Source organism: Corvus cornix, chromosome 3 (assembly GCF_000738735.6).
Source record: "Corvus cornix cornix isolate S_Up_H32 chromosome 3, ASM73873v5, whole genome shotgun sequence".
NCBI classification, from domain to species: domain Eukaryota; kingdom Metazoa; phylum Chordata; class Aves; order Passeriformes; family Corvidae; genus Corvus; species Corvus cornix.
Window position 1 is genome coordinate 102699199 of NC_047056.1, and position 22368 is coordinate 102721566.

General features: G+C 37.4%; 1 protein-coding gene across 3 annotated transcripts in view; it reads right to left on the reverse strand.

The window, feature by feature from the left end:
• The window catches only part of NBAS (NBAS subunit of NRZ tethering complex), a 166203-nt gene that overhangs the window by 12666 nt on the left and 131169 nt on the right, over window positions 1-22368 (reverse strand). For all 3 annotated transcript variants that reach the window (XM_010393300.4, XM_019282201.3, XM_010393299.4), the window contains 2 exons: window positions 9194-9333; window positions 3618-3762 (listed from right to left, as the gene is read on the reverse strand). In XM_010393300.4, the coding sequence (XP_010391602.2) occupies window positions 3618-3762; window positions 9194-9333 (285 nt within the window). The remainder of the gene's footprint in view (window positions 1-3617; window positions 3763-9193; window positions 9334-22368) is intronic.

The following is a 22368-nucleotide window of genomic DNA, read 5'->3' on the forward strand; positions in this document are numbered from 1 at the left end:
TGATATGACATGGATCAAGGAATAAGAAGACTAAATAAATACATTAAGCTTTGTCTGATTGTTCATATGCTTATTAAACTTCTGTTAATCTCATATTCCACTGTGTTTCTTTTGAGCTGCATACCTTCCAGCAAACTTACTGAATGAAAAGTTACGGATTTGCTCTACACCTCTTCTTTTCTTGAAAATGTGTATTCACAGCAATAGATGCAACTTATATTCAGAAAAACAAATTCTGAGAGTCACAAAATACATAATCTGAGCAAAGCAGCAATTTTACCATGCTTGGTAACATTCTCCTCTCAAAACCAGCTCAACAAATTGAATAACTTTCTGCCTGATGGTAGCATGTCTAGCAGACATACTCAGTCTTAACTACCATGCCCAGAAGTACAGAAGAAGTCATAATCTCTTTTGAAGTAGAAATACACATTCCAACAATTGCATTTCTTTTTCCACAGGAAGGGACTTGACAGCTTGCCAGCCACTAAAGACTGTCCAAATAGTACAAGTATCAACTTGTATCACTGCCACTAATGATTGAAGGGCTGCTCTGGACAGGAATTGAAAACCCGAGCCCAAGAGGGAAGTCATCACCCACAGCACTTCTCAGAACAACATAAGTGGGTTTCTATTCCACAGTGAGCACTTGAAAGCATTCAAGTGTCAGCTGCCTGCCATGAGAGGCTCTGCTTAGAAGGGGTTTGATGTTACCTGTGAGAGGGTCAACAGAAGGCCCAATTCAAAACCTGAACTACCAGGATTTAGTTTAAACTTTTGTAAGGTAACTTTTGTCTTCTATCTAGTTATCAATGGTTCACCATGACACCAGTGAGGCAAATAAGCCATATGTCATAGGAGTCTGTTTTGGGTCCAGTATTATTCAGTATTTTCATGAATGGCTTGAAGGGCTGGATAATGAATACAAACAGCATTACATCTAGAGAGGCTAAAAGCAGACTGAAAAGCAGCATTTAAATTCAACATTATCTGAAGATGATAAGCAGACACAACCATGCATGAACAAAATCACACAATGTAAAATCATATATAAATCCCAGGAAAAACTAGCTACAAAAATTAGAAAAAAGGAACTGGCTGCTGTGTTATTCTGGGAGATAAGTATCTCATAGCCACTAGGACCGCAGGGTGATTACAGATAAGGGACTACATGCATTCTCCCATGTTAACTGACACATGACCCACAGGCTGATAGAACAACATGAGATATTCAGAGGAGTCACATTTTTACCATTACCAGGGGGAGAAGGATTTATCCCTTTCTAGAGAGATTAATCAGGCAGTGCAGATGTTGGGCAATCCAAACATGTGTCTTCCAGGCAAATAAAACAATGGTTTTTTCCACTAAAAGGAATGGAAATATCTATCCATTGAATAATGCAAATTAAAGCCCAAAACAAATAAACAAAAAACCCCCACAAAAATACCCCCCCCAAAGCAAACACACACATAGATACAAAGATTAAAGCTATGTAATTATCCAAAAGACATTAAAAAAAAAAAGAACTTGGCTTAAAAAACTAGATAGACTAGTAGGATATGGAATGAAAAAAAGAGTGAAACCCTTCATGATTATATCCAAAGATGGTTTTTCTAACTTCTAGACCACATGACTTGAAGTTACATGTGTTTTCCATTACAGCCTTTGAACTTGGCAAGGTTGTAATGGGAGAGAACTTGAATGGCAAATGTTATTAATGATAATTAACTGGTTTCAGTTTTTAGAATTCCATCATTCCAGATTTGTCTTCTTAATCAGTGTATTTACTGAAATGTGAAATCATCTACACAGGTTAATCGTCAGTGATCAGATTTTCATCTTATTCAGCCACACGATTGCAAATCTGACATTTAAGCACTTAAGTACTGTAGCCATATATACAAATAAATTACTTACATTTGTAGATGCTATTCCCCTGTCTTCCCAAGTCGTGACTTACAGGAGTACAGCCTGTGTTTGTAGGTAACTGTGCAACTACACATTTTAGTGCAACTCTTTGTTACTGCACAGCGTTATAGCCATAAAAAATGTATTTTACATCAGTAAGACTGTTTAAAGCTTGAAGATCACAGTAACTTCATATCTGTACCTGTATATTCATACTTACATGGTGGGCTCTTCTGACATCCTGTACCATTAAAAAAATACCAGAGGAAGGCACCTCCAACCAAAGCTGTCTACCAATACCAAAACTGTGTGTGAAGAGTGACATGTCATGGAGATCAAGAAAAAGTTTACTCAACTAAGAGAAATGCAAACCATGACCCTTCTTGAGGAGAACCTGGTGAACTGAGTGCTGTATGACAGTGACACTCAGTGGGGTTTACCTCCCTGGATCACTGAGGTGAGGCAGAACATTCTACTGACAAAGTTCAGCTACTCCTATGCACATTAAGATTGTTAGTTTACAAGCTATAATGCATTATTTCAACACCTTATAAAGAAAAGCTACATACAATTATACCAGTCCCAGGGATACAGAGACCTGCCTTCCACTGAAGAGTTTTGGTGGGATGAATAAATTAATAAATGTACTTATCATTTCAGCTTACTGCCACCTTCTGGAATAGTGTTTTACATAGAGTTCTGAACTTGACTCAGATCAGTGTGTTGGACTAGAAAAAAAAACAACCCAACAAACAAAAGCCCACACACCCACCTGTCTGTATCTTAAACAGAATGTGTTGTTTTTATTCTGCTTCTCTTCCTAACATCAGCTGTTTTCTATAACAGACAGTGACTGTGTAAAGATAATTATAAGAGATTAATCAGCCTACTAAAAATATGCATGTCTACTCTGAAATTGTGTGAAGTTTATTAAGAACTTTTCCAGTCTGTCTTCATTAATATACAGTGTTTACATACAAAACACTTCAATAATTTTATACATAAAGAGGTACTTGTATTGAAGTATGCATACATAGTTAGGGAAAACAAGTTAGAAAATCACAGTTATTACTTATTAATTACTTGTATATTATGGTTCTTTTCAATCACCATGTTTTTCAGGGATTCCTCACTAAATTTTTATGCATTTATTAGTATGAGAATTACTGATAATTTAAGTAACAGTTTTTTCAACACTGACTTAAATGACAATAGATTATTAAAGCCTTTCTACAAATACATTAAAGAATAATATACTGGAATAGACCTATAAAGATCAGCTAATCCAACTCAAAGCAAGTCCAACAATATCAAACTGCCTGTGACATGATCCAGTCAAGTCCTAAATAACTCCAAAGACAGACTCTCCTTGTCTCTTCTAGGCATCCACCTGTTCTATTATTTCACTATTTTAAAGGTGAAAAATGTTTTCCTTGGGTGCAATAGGAGATTTTGATGGTGTAACATGTCTCTATTGCCTCTTGTGCTGTAACTGAGCATCTCTGAAAAGAGACTAATTCCTCCACTCCTCATTTGACTACTTGAAGATATGATCTCCCACAGTCACCTCTTCTCAAGACAGATTGAACTTAGTTCTCAGCCTCTCTGTTAGCTCTCCACTGGACTTGATCCAGTATGGCAACATCTTACTTGTAGCTGGGACCTTGAAACAGGACTCATAAACAGGATACCCAAAGTTAAAACTTACCTTGACAGGGAGCATGTGCTTTGTCTCATACAAAGAACGGCAGATTTTCAAAATTTCATTTCCTGTGTTCTCCTTTTCCTCAGGTGGGCACCTCTGCAGCATAACAGTCCCCAGTTTCACCCAGGGATTATCATCTGTGCACGATCTGCCCAGTAAAAAAAGAGATGTATATAGAATATAAATATACATACACCATTTGCTGTAGGCTGCTTCTCATGTGTGACTTAAAAGTACAACCTCATGAAAGAAAGATGAAAGTTTTGAGACAAGTTACTGTCCGTAATGCCATCACTCCTTCAATGCAACAAAGAAGTTTAAATTACTTGGAATTATGACATGCTTATTACAAACCCTGAGGAACTATATTTCAGATAAAGACTGATCAAACTGGAATAGCACAGGACCTTCTCCTGGCCTAACACCAGCTGATTTCCCAAGTAGAGTGGTATCGAGGGAGGGGTGACAGGAATCTAGCATTCCTAATTTTGTTTGCTTTGATCACATTCTAACAGCTTCTGTTTCTCAAGTATCTGTCTCTTGCTTCTGAGAGGAAAAAATATAGCCAGATTCACATTTTTATTTTCAGGTCCAATGAATACAAACAGAAATAAACTTTTCTCCATAGCCCATCCAAAAAGGGTAGGAAAGTGAAATTACATGCTAGTAGATATGGATACAGTTACATTTATTTTACATATTTAAAATGTTCTTTTAATTCCACACAGAACTTCACGCTATGTCACCATTACAGAGTCAGACATAAACAGATGGCAGACAGTAGATCGAAGCACATTTCATCATGCAAGATGGCAAAGGCAGTGTTTACTGTGAAGTTTTGTTGCTGTAACATTTTTTCACCTATAGCCATTATTTGGTAGATCATGGAGATGTTTTGGATACTTTTTTCAGGAATAGGTATAATGGCTGGATATATAGGTATACAGGACTGGATGTACTGACAGAAATGGGTAGCAATCCACTTTTAACTGACAGCAAAAAGTGCAACACCGGAACACATCTACACTGCCATTTTTCTAACATAAACTAAGTTGACGTATTTCAATTTCTACCTACAACAGGCTAAAATGATGAACAATCACAGCTTTTATCATGATTATATTAAGCCACAATAATATAAACTCTATGTTCATCTGTGCATAAACTTAAGAAGTCACAAAAGGCATTTTAAAAATTACCCCATCAATTACCCCATCAGTCTCTCTGGTCAGTAATCAGCATCCCAAAGACATGGGAAACTTTCCACTTCAGCTTGAAAAAAAAACCAAAACAAAAAAACTGAACTCACAGCAAGACCAAAAGTGGCAGTTTGGTGTTACAATTTAGTGTGAATTCAGATACTTACTCAATACATGTGACAAGAAGCAGTAAAGTGCTGTCAAAGTGCTGCTTTTCATAGTTATTATTTTGCAGCAATTGTTAAAGCAGCGCATTAATATAATTGTAAATGGAGTCTGCTAAGAGAGTCTGTTGGATTGACATATACCAAGTGTCTGACAAACTTGGAGAGAACAACCACCAATATCTACTATTTCACACAGAAAAGCTCTCTCCTGCTCATCGTCCACTTTCAAAAGTACACACCGTAAACAAGTAAAAGCAGCTCCACACGCAGCTGTCATTACAGCCCAACATGAAAACCAGACAGAGAAGCTAGGAGTGGGCAACTTTGACTGCAAATTAAATAGAAGTCATTGTCTTTCTTCCTTCTGACAACTTAATTGAGCCTTTCCATCAGTCACAGTCACTGAGCACAGAGCTGTCATAAGTCTGGCTGGGAACAGGAGAGCTCCTCCTCTCAGCTCCTTTCAATGTGACACATCGAACCCCAAGATACCAGATTATTCAACAAACAGAACACGAGGCACTGAATCTGTGAATCCCCAGTAAGGGCAGGAGAAGAAAAAAAACCTGCAACTCCGTATTTGCCACTGGTTAAAGGGACAGCTCCTTCTATGTGATCCACTTCTTGCTTAGAGGCACAGAGTCAAAATGAATTTCCATTTCTATAGCTGCTGCCCTTGGAGTACATTAAAAAAATCTGTAAGAATTTCCCATTAGAAAAAGGAAACAAAAATCACACTACAAAACAAAAATAACCAGAAAGATGCAAGGCCATCAAGGCTTTCCATATGCAAATTTATTTAAGTATCAGATTATATTGTATACATATATAAAGCTTTTCTCATCAAAATTCTTTATAACTATTTCAAATATTCCTGTGAACTATTATCAACTACCTGCTATCTCTAATTAAAACCAAAATTAAGTTACCAAAATCTGACACCTACAGGCAGAATTCAGTCTTCTTCTCTCCTGAATTTTACTTCAGTTCAACTGTGGTTATAAAAAAAAAAAAATTCTCATCATGAAAAAAGAATTTATTTCAAAACCACCTTAATTTTTTCCCCAAAGCCAAAAGAGGAAAATCTGGGATTAAGATTTAAAAAGTGAACTAAGGTACTGAGTCTCTAACACTGGGGTTATTTCAGTTTCAAAACACCTTATCAATATTTATAATAAATATAAAAAATGCCTTTTGAATGTAGGTAGCAAGTTCCAAAGGACTGCAGAGCTTCAGGTACTGTCAATAATTTTTTTAAGAAACACCTTTATGAAATGTTTAAAATGACATCTGACTATGAGACACCTGGGTGGAAAAGCATGCATGCATAACAAAAGGGTATGAAAATAAAATTTTAAAAAGTGTACAGCTTTGAGTGCTGACTGAAACAACCAAGCTACCTCTCTGCTATCTCACAGTAAACACAGCATATTACAACATGAAGAGAATAACAGTTGTGATAATAACTATTATTGTAAGTGGAGTGTTTTAGAAAACAAAAACTCAAAAAAGCATTAAGAAGTATGGATTTACTAACATAGAGGTTACAAAAATTAAAAGCCTACCAAAAACCCCCTCTTCCTTAGTTCTTTTACTTCTCCTTCCTTTTAAGCCTTCATAGAATGTAAACTGTGTTTTCCAGCTTTATATTCAATTGTAAGTATTAGATATTTACTGCTTGATTGAAAACCTAAATTCTAAGTATTCACACGACTCAGACTTAAACGCCCCAGTTCCTGTAAGGATCATTACACTGGCTACAAACAATAAACAATAATGACCTCTTCCGAAGGAGAGAAGGAAAAAAAGAGTAAACAAGTGTCCTGGGTTGCAGTATATTCTATTACCATCCTCATGAGCTGTTGAAACCAGGAGGGGCAGTGTTTCCTTGCCTCCTGCCCCCGGACTATCTTCTGTTCATGAGCGAAATCAACACCTGGCCTCATGACTCATTACCCCATTGTGAGATGCTCCACCCAGAGGGAGGAACCAAGCATCCCATCCTGGATATAATGGATTCCCAGAGGACAGGAGCTACATAGCCACCACTCCACCTTCTGAGGAAAGGCAGACCCTTCTACAGGATAAATGCTTCAACAGAACCACATCCATCACTTCAAAGGACTGCAGCCACCATTTTATTGGACTGCTATCACCAGCCTGACTAACAGGGTGTCAGGTTGTATCCTGGCTCTGTCAGTTTGAACCAGTGTTTTCTGCCTCTTTTTTTTTTAATTTCCCTATTAAATTGTTATTCTGACTTGGTGACTCCCACTGGTTTGTTTTCAAACTAGTACAACAAACATGTTAATACATATAGTTTTGACTTCTTGATGTTTTCCTCTTTGCTCAAAAATTTGTTAATACAACTTGCTTTAAAACAAGATTTTTGAGAACACCACTAACAAAACAGTTCCTGTTCTTTACTTCCAATCATCCTAAAGACAGGCTTTTCAGGAACACATATACACACACATATATAAACCCCTAGGCTGCTAAAAAGAGTTGAATGCTGTTAACATGGAATTATGCAACAGGGGGAGAAGAGGGAAGAATTGTGACTATGTAACAGCCTAGGAGCCATAACTACTTTAGACTCTGAATGAGTTACGATACAGGTGATCTAAGTATTTGCAGAAATTTTCACTTCCAAGATTGCTGAAGTCTAAGAGGTATCCCACCTCTGAAATTTGATCCAGAGTTAGTTGTGACTATACCTTTTTTCTTTTACTATCCTTCACATTAGGAAGGCAGCCTGAAGGAACATAACACCAAGAGGGAGATGCAATTACGTAATTTGTTGTGTCCTCTGTTACAGAGTAGTAGGTAAGAACTGCCTATATTCAAGAAGGGTTCTCCTTTCACAAACTCTAGTCTTTCTGTTGAACCCAAGGAAAAATGATTTTGCTAACTGCAGCAGTATTTCACTTGAACTTTTGTTCTGTAAATTTTGTTTTTTGTTAAAGGTAGTGTGTAGATTAAAAAAATTTGACAGTTCCCACACATTGTGAGGCATCAATTTTCAATTACAATCAAATCCAAAACTTCAAATGGAAGTTGAAACATGAATTTGTGACAAATCACGAAGCAGTCCTTGTAATTCTTAATGTATTGAAGACAATTTTTGGCTTGTAAACCTGTCACTAAAGAATTTAGATTAATGCTCATCCAGAAGTTCCAAACAAACTGTAGGCTTGAATGTGAAAAACCTTTACAGATTACCTTGTAACCCACCAGTTCTCTACTCATGAACAAGTTACCTTTCAGAAAAAGATAAGCCTTTTTTCAAAAATCAATGCACATAAACACTTTGGGGAATGTAGTCTCCAAGTTAAAACAGGTTGTAATCAATACTCCTAAGTAATCCAAAATAAACACCAGTTAATGACTCTAACCTACCTATCGTCAGACATGGCTAGCCAAAAGTTTAGTAATACTACTGCTCTCTGAAAGATATGTGACCCTTGCCTCTTTATTTGAATCCTAATATCTTAGAAGTGATTAGCAGTTACAGAATACAACAGTTAAATTTTTTACTTTCAAATGTATTCAGAAAGTCACAGACAAAACCCAAAGAAATGATAAAATATAGTGTAGTCTGGATGTTCCAAATTACTTTTCCAGTTAATATCCATTTTGATGGGTGCAATTCTGAAGTCTTATAATTATTTTAGTCTTAAACTGTTTTGGATGCTTTATTCAGAAACAGAAATAATGGGTAGTGGATCTAGACAAGAGAAGTGCCATTGTGTGGTATTATTACCCTCCCAGACCTCTGGCAGACAGTCTGCCACATCCATCTGAACATCACTTTTCAAACGCCTTTCTGCAAAGTGTAACTTTGAATAAACAGAACAGTCAGAACTCTCCATTCTTTTTTAACGGATTTTGTTTATACTGTTAAAAGCAAGAGCAAAATATGTACCTTGAAATTTAAGTAGACAGAACCCTCTCCTGTGCAACAGTTCAGACAATAAAACGTTTTTCTCCCTTCCTCCATGGCACAGACTACATATAATGTATATATAATTTTTACAAGACACTGATTGATTCAATTCTGCTTTAAATAAAACATTTATTCCTCCCAGCATGACCCTTTCCAAAGGGCATACTCCTACCAGCCATGTTTGAATTATTTGACTGAAAACGCCATGATATCAAGCAAGAAGACTCTGAACTCTTTTGTTACATGGTCGTTTGAAGAAATGCTCACCCATTGCTCCTGTCCATCGGTGGCCAAGCCTGAAGCAGTAAGACCAAGTGCTGAAACTCAGGCAGACTCTGACTGGACTCCAAAAGTCCCAGGAAGAGTTTGAACCTTTTGTCTTCATTTTCAATATCTGTTATCTCTACCTGAAGGAGACAAAAAACAAACTAACTAACTAACCCAATTTTTTTTTTTCCCCCTCAGAAATCAATGATACAAAAGCAATTGAAACTATCTGTGAAGAAAACCACTGTTCCAAAACAATACAAGAAACACAGCGACCATAATTTTCCCAGAAACCTGTTTTCTTACCTCTCATTTTCAACCACATGCAAATAAAATGGGAGAACACACAGTGGAATGACTTAGGTGGACATCCCTAGAACAATGTAACCCCACACAAGTACATTCTTTGATTAGTTCAGAAGATCTTATCCCTGTCTTCTTCAAACAACCGAAAATTCCTTAAATTTCTTTTTTTCAACGTATAGACATACACACACACACACCTTTTCAAAGAATGACTATGTCCAGTGCTTTCCTAATATATATTACTCTCACTCACCTGTGAAATTTCAATTGTTTTATCTGAATTTACAGCAGCTCATCTTTTCTCACCTAGAAAGGAGCCCTGAAAGATGCTCCTAAATTCATCTACCCAGCAAAGAACATTCGCTAACAAATAATACAGCATTTCTCTGCATAGGTGTTTGAACAAAAGAAAAACGAAACCCTACACCCCCATCAGCTCCCAGACAATTCTGTCTCGGGACAGGTGTGTCTATCTCTGTTGAAAACCTGCAGCTTTTGCCCAGACTTGAATTCATTCCAGTTGATGACAGGTTCTTTTAAAAATAATTACTGCCTGCAGTTCCACAGTAAAAGTGTGCAAGGTAAAAGGTCTGACTGTTGAAGGAAGGTTGCTGTAAATAAGACCAACTTGCTACTAAATGAGAAGTAACTTCTGTTTAAAAGTTTGGCTATCACACCAGGAGGGTTTTCACAAATGGAATAGCAATTCACTGTTTACCCAACAAACACAAGTTTTTGGAGTTTAAAAATTATTTGTTACAATAACAAGGTAGCTTCCTCTGTCTTATTAACATATTCTAACACTGAATTTTTTTTGCAGAGTCCAGAAACTTTCAGAATATCAAACATTTCAGCTTCATCTTATAATTCTGCTGAAGATAAACAGCATTAAATGTTAACTTTTCTGTTTCAGCCCAAGTAGTTCTAAGACATCAAACATGGACAAAGTTTTCCTTAGTTCTACAGCCACTCTGGAAGATTAAAGATCGCATCCCAATCTCTTCAAAGTGGCTCTGATACATCAAGGGCAAATTTTCAAAAGAGGCTGGAAAACAAACATTACTGATGCATTTATTGAGCTGCCTACATAATCTGTGACTTTAAAATATTTAGTGTTGAAAAACTGTTTGCTTCTGTCTCTGGAGTATATCTGAAAGCACCATATACTAAAACATTTCAGACAGTGAAAAAATGTTTCCTAGATCTGTCCACTTGAAATATTTTTCTTTACTGCAAATGTCACAGAGCAGACATCAGTTACCCACTTGTAATATATATACTTGATAATGTATAATACTAGATATTTAAATGACAAGGCTGAAAAGAGAAGGGAGATAAACAAGAAAGGAAAAAAAGGGACATAGGACATTAACCTCTAAGGTTCCAAAATATTTAGCATCTTAGCAAATCAAGTACTAGCTAGACAATGAAAGCTCTCACACTGCTTACCCATCCCCAAACCCCTTTTTCAGAAAACTAGCTCTTTAAATATTGAAACCAAGTAAGTACTGATGCCTTGAAGAGGCTACCTGAAAACAGAGGCTAGACAAGATTAAGAGAATAAAAGCAGGTTATTTATTTGAATGGCCTTTAAAGGTACACCTTGGGAGTCAAAAGCTTCTGAGGGGCTCCACCCAAGGTGGATGCTGGGTCATGGGTTCTTCACACTTTTGTAAGTTTGGTCCATTTGTGTATCAGGGTTAATTCTCCAATTTTAATTTCGGTTAATGATGTAATTACCCCAAGTTTGCTCCTCCTCTCAAAGGCTTTAGTTTACATATTTTGGGGCCTAGGACAACAAGGTGTCCTTGAAGTGCAAACCTAGAGAGGGTTTGTGATGTCTAACCAGCATGAGAGAACAGTAGCTAACAAGGCACAAGAAACATCAGTTACACACTAGGCAGTACAGGATTTGAAAAATATAAAAGTTAAAACCTAAGGCATCAGTACCATTCTGGATGGTCCACTGAGTACATTTTAGTATATCTGCACAAACAGCACGTTACTTCAAAACACAGACTAAATGTTCAGATCTTTCTAATGATAACTATAAAAATGGCAATAAATGGCACAGACAATATCAACAGATGAGAAAAGCTGTCAGAGAAGGTCCCCTATTAGTAGTGGAGAGTAGATCAGACATCCTACTTGACATGAACTGAATTCCAGTAATTCTGCCTAATAATGCATCTTTACAGACTTGGGTTTACTTTTTTTATGAGCTTAATTAATATAGCACCATAATTTTGTGTTTTGGACAGCTGGATCCTTGCAATATGATTGCTCATGACATAACACATACTAATTCAATTGAAGTCAATCAGAAGAATTAACTTTCTATTCTCAAACACAGAGAGCACTTCTGCAGCATTTCTCTCTACAATGGCCTTTTTACAAGTCACCTATGTTTCTCACTAAGAGTAAAAAAATTAAAGTGAACTTTCTACGGTGTTAATAACTTACAGTTTTTAAGAAGACGAGTGAAAATTCACTCTTTATAATGGCATTTTAGATGCATGCCATTTCCATTTGATGTGAAGCGGGTGAGATTTCAAAGCAATAGTTCCTTGCTAGAAGGAAGCAATACCTTGAAACAGCACACAGGAATGAGGTTTTAATTTATACTTACTGTGTGTATGTATGTATATACACACATATATCTAGACAGATCTATATAAAACACAAACGTAACATAAGATAAACTTACGTAAGATAACGTAAGTTTTGCTCTGTATTATTGCCTTACTTTCTGAGACTGAGGTAGAGCACGGTGAGGAATCAGCCACCTCCCACAGCAGAGCATGCTCTGGGTAAAAAGGTAGAAAGTTCATCTTTACAAAGTGCAAGCTAACTGAGATGAGTTACTGTGGTTAGTCAAGCCTCTTGTTTTGTTGTAATAACAGATTAAAAAAAAAATCCACTTTTAATTGAACACTTTCTTTGTAGTGATTCTGGATGATCTATTCAGATGACTCAATCTTGTAACACAGGGTAATAGGATAATATCACTCTACTTCCCCTTCCTTTTTTTTTTTTTTTAAAAAACAAAACCCCAAAACATCCATCTAAACCACTCCAAGGTTAACCATGCAAAGATAACCTGACATGAACTGCTCAGAGCCTTCTTACCACAAGCACTTGTAAAGAAGAATCTGTCAATAAACAGAATAATGAGGCCCATAACCAGGCATGAACTTCAGATGACCCCAAAGAAATATGAAAAACAAGGGGGAAAAAAACCCCAAACAAACCACAGAACAACAAAAGCAAGGAAAATGAAAGCATGGGCTTTCAGTTTTAACAACAGATTTGCTCAATTCTGGAGTGATTTTCCTCAGTTTCAGGCAATTTCTTTGGCAGTAGATCACAGCTGGCATCATGTTTCTCATTAAAAGGCTGCACAAATATTTACCACAATGGGAGAGTCAATTAGGGGAATTAATTGTAGAAATTATACTCATGATAGATTATAAAACAAAATACAAATTAAGTAAAGCCAAACCTTATGTTAAACTGTTAAAACACACAATTTCACTATCGAGGGACTACATATGTTCAGGATCAAGAATATACAAACATCTGCCTATGTTAATGTTCCTTCAAAAAATCATACCGAAAATTCAGAAGGCAAAATACAGGCTACACAAACAGCATGAGCTTGTCATAGCATATGAGAGATTCAGTTTTGAATCAAGAACTCTGTGCACTTAAAATCTCTCCTCAAACCCAACTTTTCTGCCTTATGATCAAATCTTCCAAAGACTTACCTTAAATCTTTTTGTTATAAGATTCCTTCCTCACAGATTAGCCCGTTAGATGCCTAAAATGTTGAAACCACTCAACAGTTTATCAACTTTCAGTGCACAAAGTTTTGACTCATCATGTTGTTCTACAGATTTGTTATTGCTTTATACTTGTCACATGTGATATGGATGAAGGAGTCCAAATATGAAAAGTTGCCTCACAAGTTAGTTCTATAGCTTCTATAGACCTATTGTTTTATAAAAATTGTAAGATGATACACTTGAAGAATGCTGAAGTTAAATAAAACTGTGGACATCACACATGACTGATAAAAAAAGCCTCTGGCATGGCAGACCACAGGATCAGTGGTTTAGTTTGGTACATTATCTAACACCTGAAATTGAATTTAGTTTAAACCAGTATTTGCAGCAACTGTGGAATGTTGCTGTATCTGAACTACATCCTTAAGTTATAGATACCTATTAATGCAATGGTCTCCTGATCCTATAGATATATCTGATAGACTCGTAAATGCTTTACTGCTAAAGCCATATAATCTGACAATCTGGTGCTGACTGACTTGGCTGATCAGAGTGCCTTTTGTTCAAAAAAAAATGGAAACGCCAATAAAAAGATCCAGCCAATTCAACCCTTGCTCTGAGACAAGAGAAAAACACTATTTATGTATGAGAATGGTGAGCAGGAAAACCAATGCAGACCTCAACCTCCCTCTGCCCACTAGTATCTATTTTGCAAATTCCATTTTTACTCCATGGTAACATGACAGAGTCACAGTTTTCAGCAACAGATTTTGCTCACTACAAAGAAAATAAATGATAAGGATGTTTATAAATGAAACCAGAAAAATACTTTCCTTCACTATAATTGCTTGTTCATGGAGAAAAGCTATATCCATGCTTAAAAGCAACTCCCTGTACTAAAGGCAAAAAATTTGCTGTTACCAAGAAATGCAACCAAAACCTTACTGATTTACACGATTATAAAATTAATTTTATTACATCTACCAGATGGTAAATGTAAGTATTTCAAAATGTGTTCATGTTTGACACTGCAGCATAAATTTGAATTAATACAGCATTGAAAATAGAAACTCTAAGCAGGCATTTGACTGGTCCCTTATTGCTACAATAGACTTGCAATTTGTCAGAACTTCCTTGTAAAATGCACTGGTTTTATGTATCTCCCCAGTCCCCCTACCCAAGCTGTAGTGGTAGAGAATTCATCTGTGCTGCATCTCAAAATAATAGGCTGATGTGACATCAAAGATTTTATTCAGATTTGAGACAGGGAACACTGATGCTAAAACTTCCTTCCACTCATTAGACAGGGCTTAACATGGTTTATAAACAATGACTAAAAGGATTGGTAGCAATTTGACTGCATTTCTGCAGTCGCTATCTTGTTGTGCAATTCATGGCTCAAAAATACAACAGCCTTGCCCCAAGGAGTTTACAATGTAATTAAGTAAATCAGCAAAGAAAATACTGTCCTTCCTATACAACAGGTCTGTAGGGTTTGGTCACTGAAGAAAGTAGTCTTTCCACTTTGCAGGTCAGGCTGTGATCTGTCATTCCCTGTTCTGCTGTTATCTGTGCAGCTACTGAAAGTCTGCATGAACCTAAGTTACTAAAATCTACTTCCAGCACAAGGCTGCAAATTCAAATGCTTGTTACAAAGGACATATAAAATTACAAGTTAAATAGAAATTTTATTCACAATATGAACACAAATGTCAAAAATCAGTAAAAACACCCAGCCCAAACACAATCTGCAACAATGTACAACTGTTCCTGAAATTGCATAGCTACTGACTCTGCACATGTAAGATTAGGAGCTTTTAAAGGCTATTATTTATTATTTCATTCTCTTCAAACCATTTCAAGATGCTAGACATCCTATCAGCCTTGATGTTAGACACATTATATACTTGTGAAACAAAGCAAAACCACAAGCACATATTAAACATCTTATTCAAGACGTTCACATGCCAGAGCAACAGTAAACCCTTTTTAAAGACAAAACCACAAGTGTTATACTCCCTAACCCATTACGAGCATCCCATTATTTCTAAACCAGGGTTTCTTCAAAAAAACCCAAACCAAACAACTTGTAAATTGTGACAGAGAGGAAAATCCTCCAAGGCACAACAGGGTCAGGCTGGGGAGAGCAGTAACAGGCTTGGAAGAACAAAGCAGTGTGTCATTCAGCCATTGGTCCACTAGCATATGGGCAAGGGCACACAGGATGGAGAAAGTCAAGAGCAACTTCGAGAGCAAAGCTGCCAAGCTTGGGCACAGACATTGAGACATTTGCTTAAATGCAGGTCAGTAAACTGAGGTTCAAAACCAGTGAACACAACTGTTTTGTGAGACATACCCTGGAAGTCAGAGATACAGAGAAACAGAAGTGGGGAACTACTACTCCTTTTCCATACTGTTTTCTCCCTCACTACATTTATAGTCTTATTCTTCAAAGTTGAAGAGGTTTTAGTGCTGGAGAAAGTCATTATTGCAATCTTTTCTGACAATCTACGTATCTCTGTCCACAATTGTGCAATTATTTGTGCCAGTTTGGACAAATTTGGAGGAAAATATCCTCTGATAGAAAGCAGATTACAACCATCCCTCCCCCACCAGGCTCAGGGAAAAAAGAAATTTTCCTCGAAGGAAAGTGAAAGAGATAAAAACTATTTATTTAACAAACACATGGGAAAAGGATAATAATGCCAAATAATAAAACCTCTCTGTGTGGAGAGAAAACCTGGGAAAATTTCAGAGTCCTCCAGTAGATCTCTCTCCCCCTCCTTGGAGCTGGGTTGTGGGCCCACCTCCAGGCCTCAGTGGAGAACTCTCCTGAGGTGTTCTGATGTTGAAACAGTCCAGAAAAAAGGGGAAAAAAAACCCTAAAACAAAGTCCCAGGAAAAACAAAGTTCAACTCTCCATCTCCCTCCAGAGAAAAAGGAGCTGGAAAAAACTGGCTGGGAAAAAAAAAGATGCTTCTCCACCTTGCTGCTTGCTGCCGCAGAAGCAGAGGAGTCTGTATATCTCTGTGTCCTTGAAACAGAAGTGCTTTGAAAAGTTTTGCTCAGTTTTTTTCTTCCCCCTTTCAGGCTCAGTTTAAAGGCACAGAAAGGCACAAAATTAATTTCTGGGCATAGAGAAGTGATAGGGGATACACATCATAAAGTCACCCCCAGACAACAATTTTATCCAGTAATTTTGCAATAAAATTGTAACTTCTGTTTAAGATAGAATACTTCCTAATGGGCTTAGTCTTTTGACTTAAGAAAACAAGTTTAAGGTGCAAACGAGTTTAGTCCCTTTCTGGTATATCATTCTCACCTGTCAACCAAAAGATAGATCTTCCTTATTTGACTTTATCAAGATTACACTTACTTGATCTTACAAGTAATTCCCCTAATTGACTCTCCCATTGTGGTAAAGTAACACCTGAATTTACAGCTTGTATTCACAGTTACTTTCCTGTTCTTATGCCTAATTAACCCACTCTGACTACCCACAGATGAGGGCAATACTGGAGTATGTTTCACATATATTTTTCCTTTTCCTACTTTTCCTTCCATGTCTGTTATTTTGGTCACCAAGTGATTATACTGGATACAGAATACTGGGCCTTGATCTCAACCAGCATTGACATTTTTATATACTCATACACATATTAAAACTTACATTATGAAAAGACACTGGACCCACAATATTTTGTTTTATGCAGTTTTCCTGCGGGAACACAGACACACATAAGCTTCTCACTTTCCATATGTGAAATGTGTACTCTCTGTATAGGCAGCTGTGTAAGAGTCAATGAAGTCAAGTGAAATTGCTTGTCAAAGATACATTTTACACACTTCCCTCAAACTTATTATCCCCTTAAAATACTTCCCCTAGTATTAATCGAAATTTTGAAGTTTAAATGATAATGTGATAGAATACCTTTCACTCTATGTCTTAGCAATATATTGCCATGTACAGAGTCAGGAAATAAAGAAATATAGTTCAGAGAACACATTTATACAGCACTCTTTTACAGACGTTAAATATTTCCTATGTTTTAGAATTAAATTCAAAAGATTTCCTAGAAAAATGGACACTGCCCAATGACTATGATGGCACACTGACATAATCTGCTTCCTTATTGAGCATTTAGTCTCACTACTGCACTTACTTCCTATTTTTGGAAAGCCTTTGTTGTAAAGCTGATAAGAACTTTTAGTTTTGAGAAAACCCACAGAAATCTGTGGTTTATATTATAAAAGTATTAGTTTACTCATACCATTGCTGGATTAGGAAAAGTGCAATCTGAAGACCACACACATAAAACTGAATTGGAAACCTGGCAAGGTCAAAGATTTTCTGTGCACAAGGTTCCACGAAAAAAAATTGTCTGCCAATATGTGTCGTTTGTGAAGTCCTTCTTTCCTCTAAAAAAGGTAAGTTTTCCCTTCTCAGAAATGGGTCTCAAATATACTCCCCTCATGGCAAAGGAACCTGTCAGCTTTAAATAAGCCATTTTCATCTTATTTTCTCCATCTACCCTAGTTCACATGTTGATAATTCTACTTTCAACCCATTCTGGATTTTGGTAAATGGACACTTATGTGGCAGTAAGTCATAGCTGAGAGATGGCAACTTTTAACAAACAGTTCCACTGGCCTCACAAAATGCTCCTGTATAGTAACAGGATTTAGCTCTTGTTTAATGAAAAAAAACAACAGCAAAAACATGATCCAGTTTGTAGCCTGGGCCAGTGCTGCAGATTAAATTCCCTTGCTTGAAAGAAGCTTTTTTGAAGCTATGCTTACGGAGTTAACCCAGTTAATGCAAAGCAACAGCTTTATTAAGAATATCCACATAACCTACACCAAAACCAACAAAAAAAAAAAAATCCCTCAACCACATTCAAAGTACTGTGTCAGGGAGGTTTAGGTTGGATATTAGGAAAAGGTTTTTCACCCAGAGGGTGGCTGGGCACTGGAACAGACTTCTCAGGGAAATGGTCACAGCACCAGCCTGACAGAGCTCAAGGAGTGTTTGGACAATGCTCTCAGCTACATGGCGTGACTCTTGGTGGGTCCTGTGCCGGGCCAGGAGTTGGTCTCAGTGATCAGGGGCTGCTCTGACCTAGACTGGAAGACACAAACACTGTCTGACAGACCAGAAGGAAGTGTCTGCTATCAAAACTGAGCAATCAATTCAAAATCAATTCAAAATTAAAACTGAAGTCAAGGGTTTTGCATGAACAAACCCAGTGTTCATAGCGCGTGCCTTGTATGCCAGAGGAAGAACTCTGAAGTCAGGCTTTCTTGCACTTTCCTGAGAGCTGGGCTTCACATATTAAAACTATAATTGAATTCTGAGCACATATGCAAGCCTGCTGCATGCAGAAACTAAAGAGATGCACATAATCTCACAGGTAAAATCCTACTCAAACTACAGCCAGTGTACAGGATAAGCAGGTTATGGGATTCAAGTTAAAAAACAAATCGAGAAGCCTACCAATGATGAATTAAACTAAGGCTCAGCCACATGTTGTGTTCTTACAGAAATACCCAAGAACTTTTTTCTTCTGAAGTGATTTATATATTAATTTCTTATCTGCTTCATATGCAGCTAAGAAATGTATATAGATTCAATAAACACAAATGTGTTGCCTAATGCATAAAAATGAATAACTCGTGCAGAAAATAAAATCCATTCATTTGTATTCTGCAGGAGATTATGTCCTAATCTGCAAATACATTTCAGCACAGAGAAAACCTCTGAGGACTGTACATAGATATTGGTAGGGAGAACAAGGGAAAATAAGGAAAAAAATGATGCATGAGACAGGATTAATATACATGTTATTGACATTGTATATTGAGTAGGTGTGCATTAATATGTACAAATTTGGATTCATGTATGGCTGAAACTAATACTTGTGCAACATGAGGGACTCACAGACATGTTAAGTAATCTTCTGTGTACGCACCAGCTACTAATCACTGTTTCATAATTCAGACTGTATGTATTATAAGAATATTCTAACATGTAGAGCAGAGAACAGCGTTGGAAGATACAGACTAGAAATGACAGGATTTTAATCTTTAAATATTACTTTTAAGCTGTTAAATCAGCGCCAGCCATTTCCCTCCATACCATACACAAGTGTTTTTTTAATTTAGCCTTCTGATCATCACTACCATCAAGCAGCAGTACATCTACCACAAGCTCCCAGTATTCACCCCTATGTGTAACTGTTGTCTTCATAACCAAAGCCTGCAATTTTTGCTAATAAAGCAAAATTCTTTTAAAAGCTGTTTACATGTAAATGAAACATTGTCAGAATTAGTACTTCCAAAATATCTTCCTGTAGATAGGCAAAACTAGTGAAGTCAAAGATACATTTCTAGAAAGAAAAACTCACAATAAACTAGGATATTATTTTACAGGAACAAGAGGTTGTTGATATCAACTCCAATTTTAAATAATATTTCAATACTACTCTTTCCAGTTAAAAAAAGGAAATGCACATTTTTAATGAAAAATTCCTTCACTGTTTCTCCATATTTATGGCCTAGACCAGGAGCCATTAAAATACCAGGTGGGTGGTTATCATAAAACTATTTAAGCTGTAAAAACTGAAATACATTAGTAGCTCTGTTGCAGCCATAAAAATAATCCGAATAGGGTAGGCAGCATCACACACCTGTCACACCAAATGGCATGACAGAAGCACTGCAGTTGGTGGTTTTCTTTTTGATTTGGTGTAGTTGATGTCCTAGCAGTCACAGTCTTGATAGCTGGGTCCCTGGGCAACAATAGCAGCAATGTGGAAAAACTCACTCCCTCAACCAACACAAAATATCACGAATTACTATAAAGTAAGAACTATTTTATGAATACCTGAGTGAGGTCCCTCAGATGATACAGAATTTATAGACATCTAAATAAGAATTGTCAACTAGCACAATGGTTGATGGAATAAGAAAACTGTTTGGAAAAAAGGATAGCATCTACTGTCACAATTACTAATAAAAAACACGCATTTAAGATACTAACCCAAAAATGCCTAAAGAAAACCAGTTTTACAACCGACTTATATTTTCAAAGGGCTTAGAACAACATTCCTGACTAGAAACCGCTGAAGAAATTGATCTACTAACAGGAAAAACCCAGAAAGTTCAAACAAAAACCTCCAGTTTATGATCAAATAGTAAAGGTAAAAAGTAGAATTTCTCATGGGTTTATGGCTGCTTCCTTCTTTATATAAACTGTTTTGGGGAGACTGCAAGCATTGAACAGACAAAAATGCAGACCAATTATTGTCATGGCTAGTTTACGTCAAAAGAAACCTCCAATAGACTTTAAAAAAAAAAAGTCTAGGGTAAGTAAATGACTACATGATGGCAAATAAAATTTAACAATGGTAAAACTATTGCATTTTAAAATATGCTAAACTAGCCTAATCAAGTCAAAACAGTAACCTGAGCCTCACTGAATGAAATCCAGAGACCTCTGGTTGATGTAGAGATGAAGACAAGAGAGCAATCAAGGTGTTGGGATGCGTAAGCATGGACTGTTAATTTCCACAAGGACAGCACATTCACTTCTCCAGTTACCTTTCTCAGGAGGTGTACTAAGTATCACAGTGGGCTCTGAGATAGAGGACAGGATAGTTACAGAGAGAAAACGCTGTAGAGGAGGTGGCATGACTGGAATTGGTTACTTAGAGTAAACAAACTGAATAAGGGAAAAAGTGTAGTAAATAGAGAATTAGATTTTCTGGATTTTAATATCCTACAAAACACAGAACAACATCACGTAACAAATCATATAAAGAGGTTAAATCATATAATCACAGAATGGTTTGAAAGGAACCTTAGAGATCATTAAGTCCCAATCCCCCTGCCATGGGCAGGGATACCTTCCCCTAGGCCAGGCTGCTCAGAGCCCCATCCAACCTGGCCTTGAAACAGTGCCAGGGATGGGGCATCCACAGCTTCTATAGGCAATCTGTTCCAGCGCCTCACCACCCCCACAGCAGAGATTTTTTTTCCTGCTACTTAGATTAAACCTATTCTCTTCCAGTCTGAAGCTATTCCCCCCTGTCCTGTCACTACAGGCTCTTGTAAAGAGACTCTCTCCATCTTTTTGGTAGGCTCCTTTCAGGTACTGGAAGATCAGATTTACGTCACCCCAGAGTTGTAGATACAAAAATGCTGCTAGCAAGGATTTTCTTGCTATTTTCTAAGCCTGTGAGAGACTTTTCTCTCTCACAGAAGAGGTAGCAGAGTTATGTAAACAACCAAACACCTGCAGCCATGAAAAGTCCTGTTTATAGTACAGTAGAAAAATATTTTGACAATGGATGTTTAGGATTTTAGCCAATCACACCCAAGGGGTGGCTGATCCTTTGTCCAATTAGACTATGAAGAAAAAAGTCCATAAAAGAGTTTGTAAAATAATTAAATAAATCAGTCTTGCTGCACAATTCCTGCCTGCTGGATCTTCTGCTCCTCCCTACGGCTTCGGGACATGGTGATATGCCCTAGGGCCTAGGCCTGGGGTAATACAGAGTCTTCTCTTTTCCAGGCTGAACAATGCCAACTCTCTCAGCCTTTTCTTATAGAGGTGCTCCATCCCTCAGATCACCTTGCTGTCCTCCTCTGGACTGACTCCAGAAGATCCATGTCCTTCCTGTGCTGGGGACCCCAGATCTGGATGCAGCACTGCAGGTGGGGTCTCACCAGAGCAGAGGGACAGAATCCCCTCCCTCCCCTGCTGCCCTTGCTGCTTTGGATGCCGCCCAGGACACATTTGGCTTTCTGGGCTGCAAGGGCACATGGCTGGGTCATGTCCAGGCTCTCACCCACCAGCACCCCCATGTCCTTGTCAGCAGGGCTGCTCTGTATCTGTTCATCCCCCAGCCTGGATTATTACCGGAGGCTGTCCCGGTCCAGGTGCAGCACCAGCACTTGGTCTTGTTGAAGCTCATGAGATTCCCATGGGCCCACTTTTTGAGCTTGTCCAGATCCCTCTGGATGGCATCCCTCCTTCACAAAGTTTCAGCATGTTTTGTGCTCAGTGATGCACGGTGTGTACCA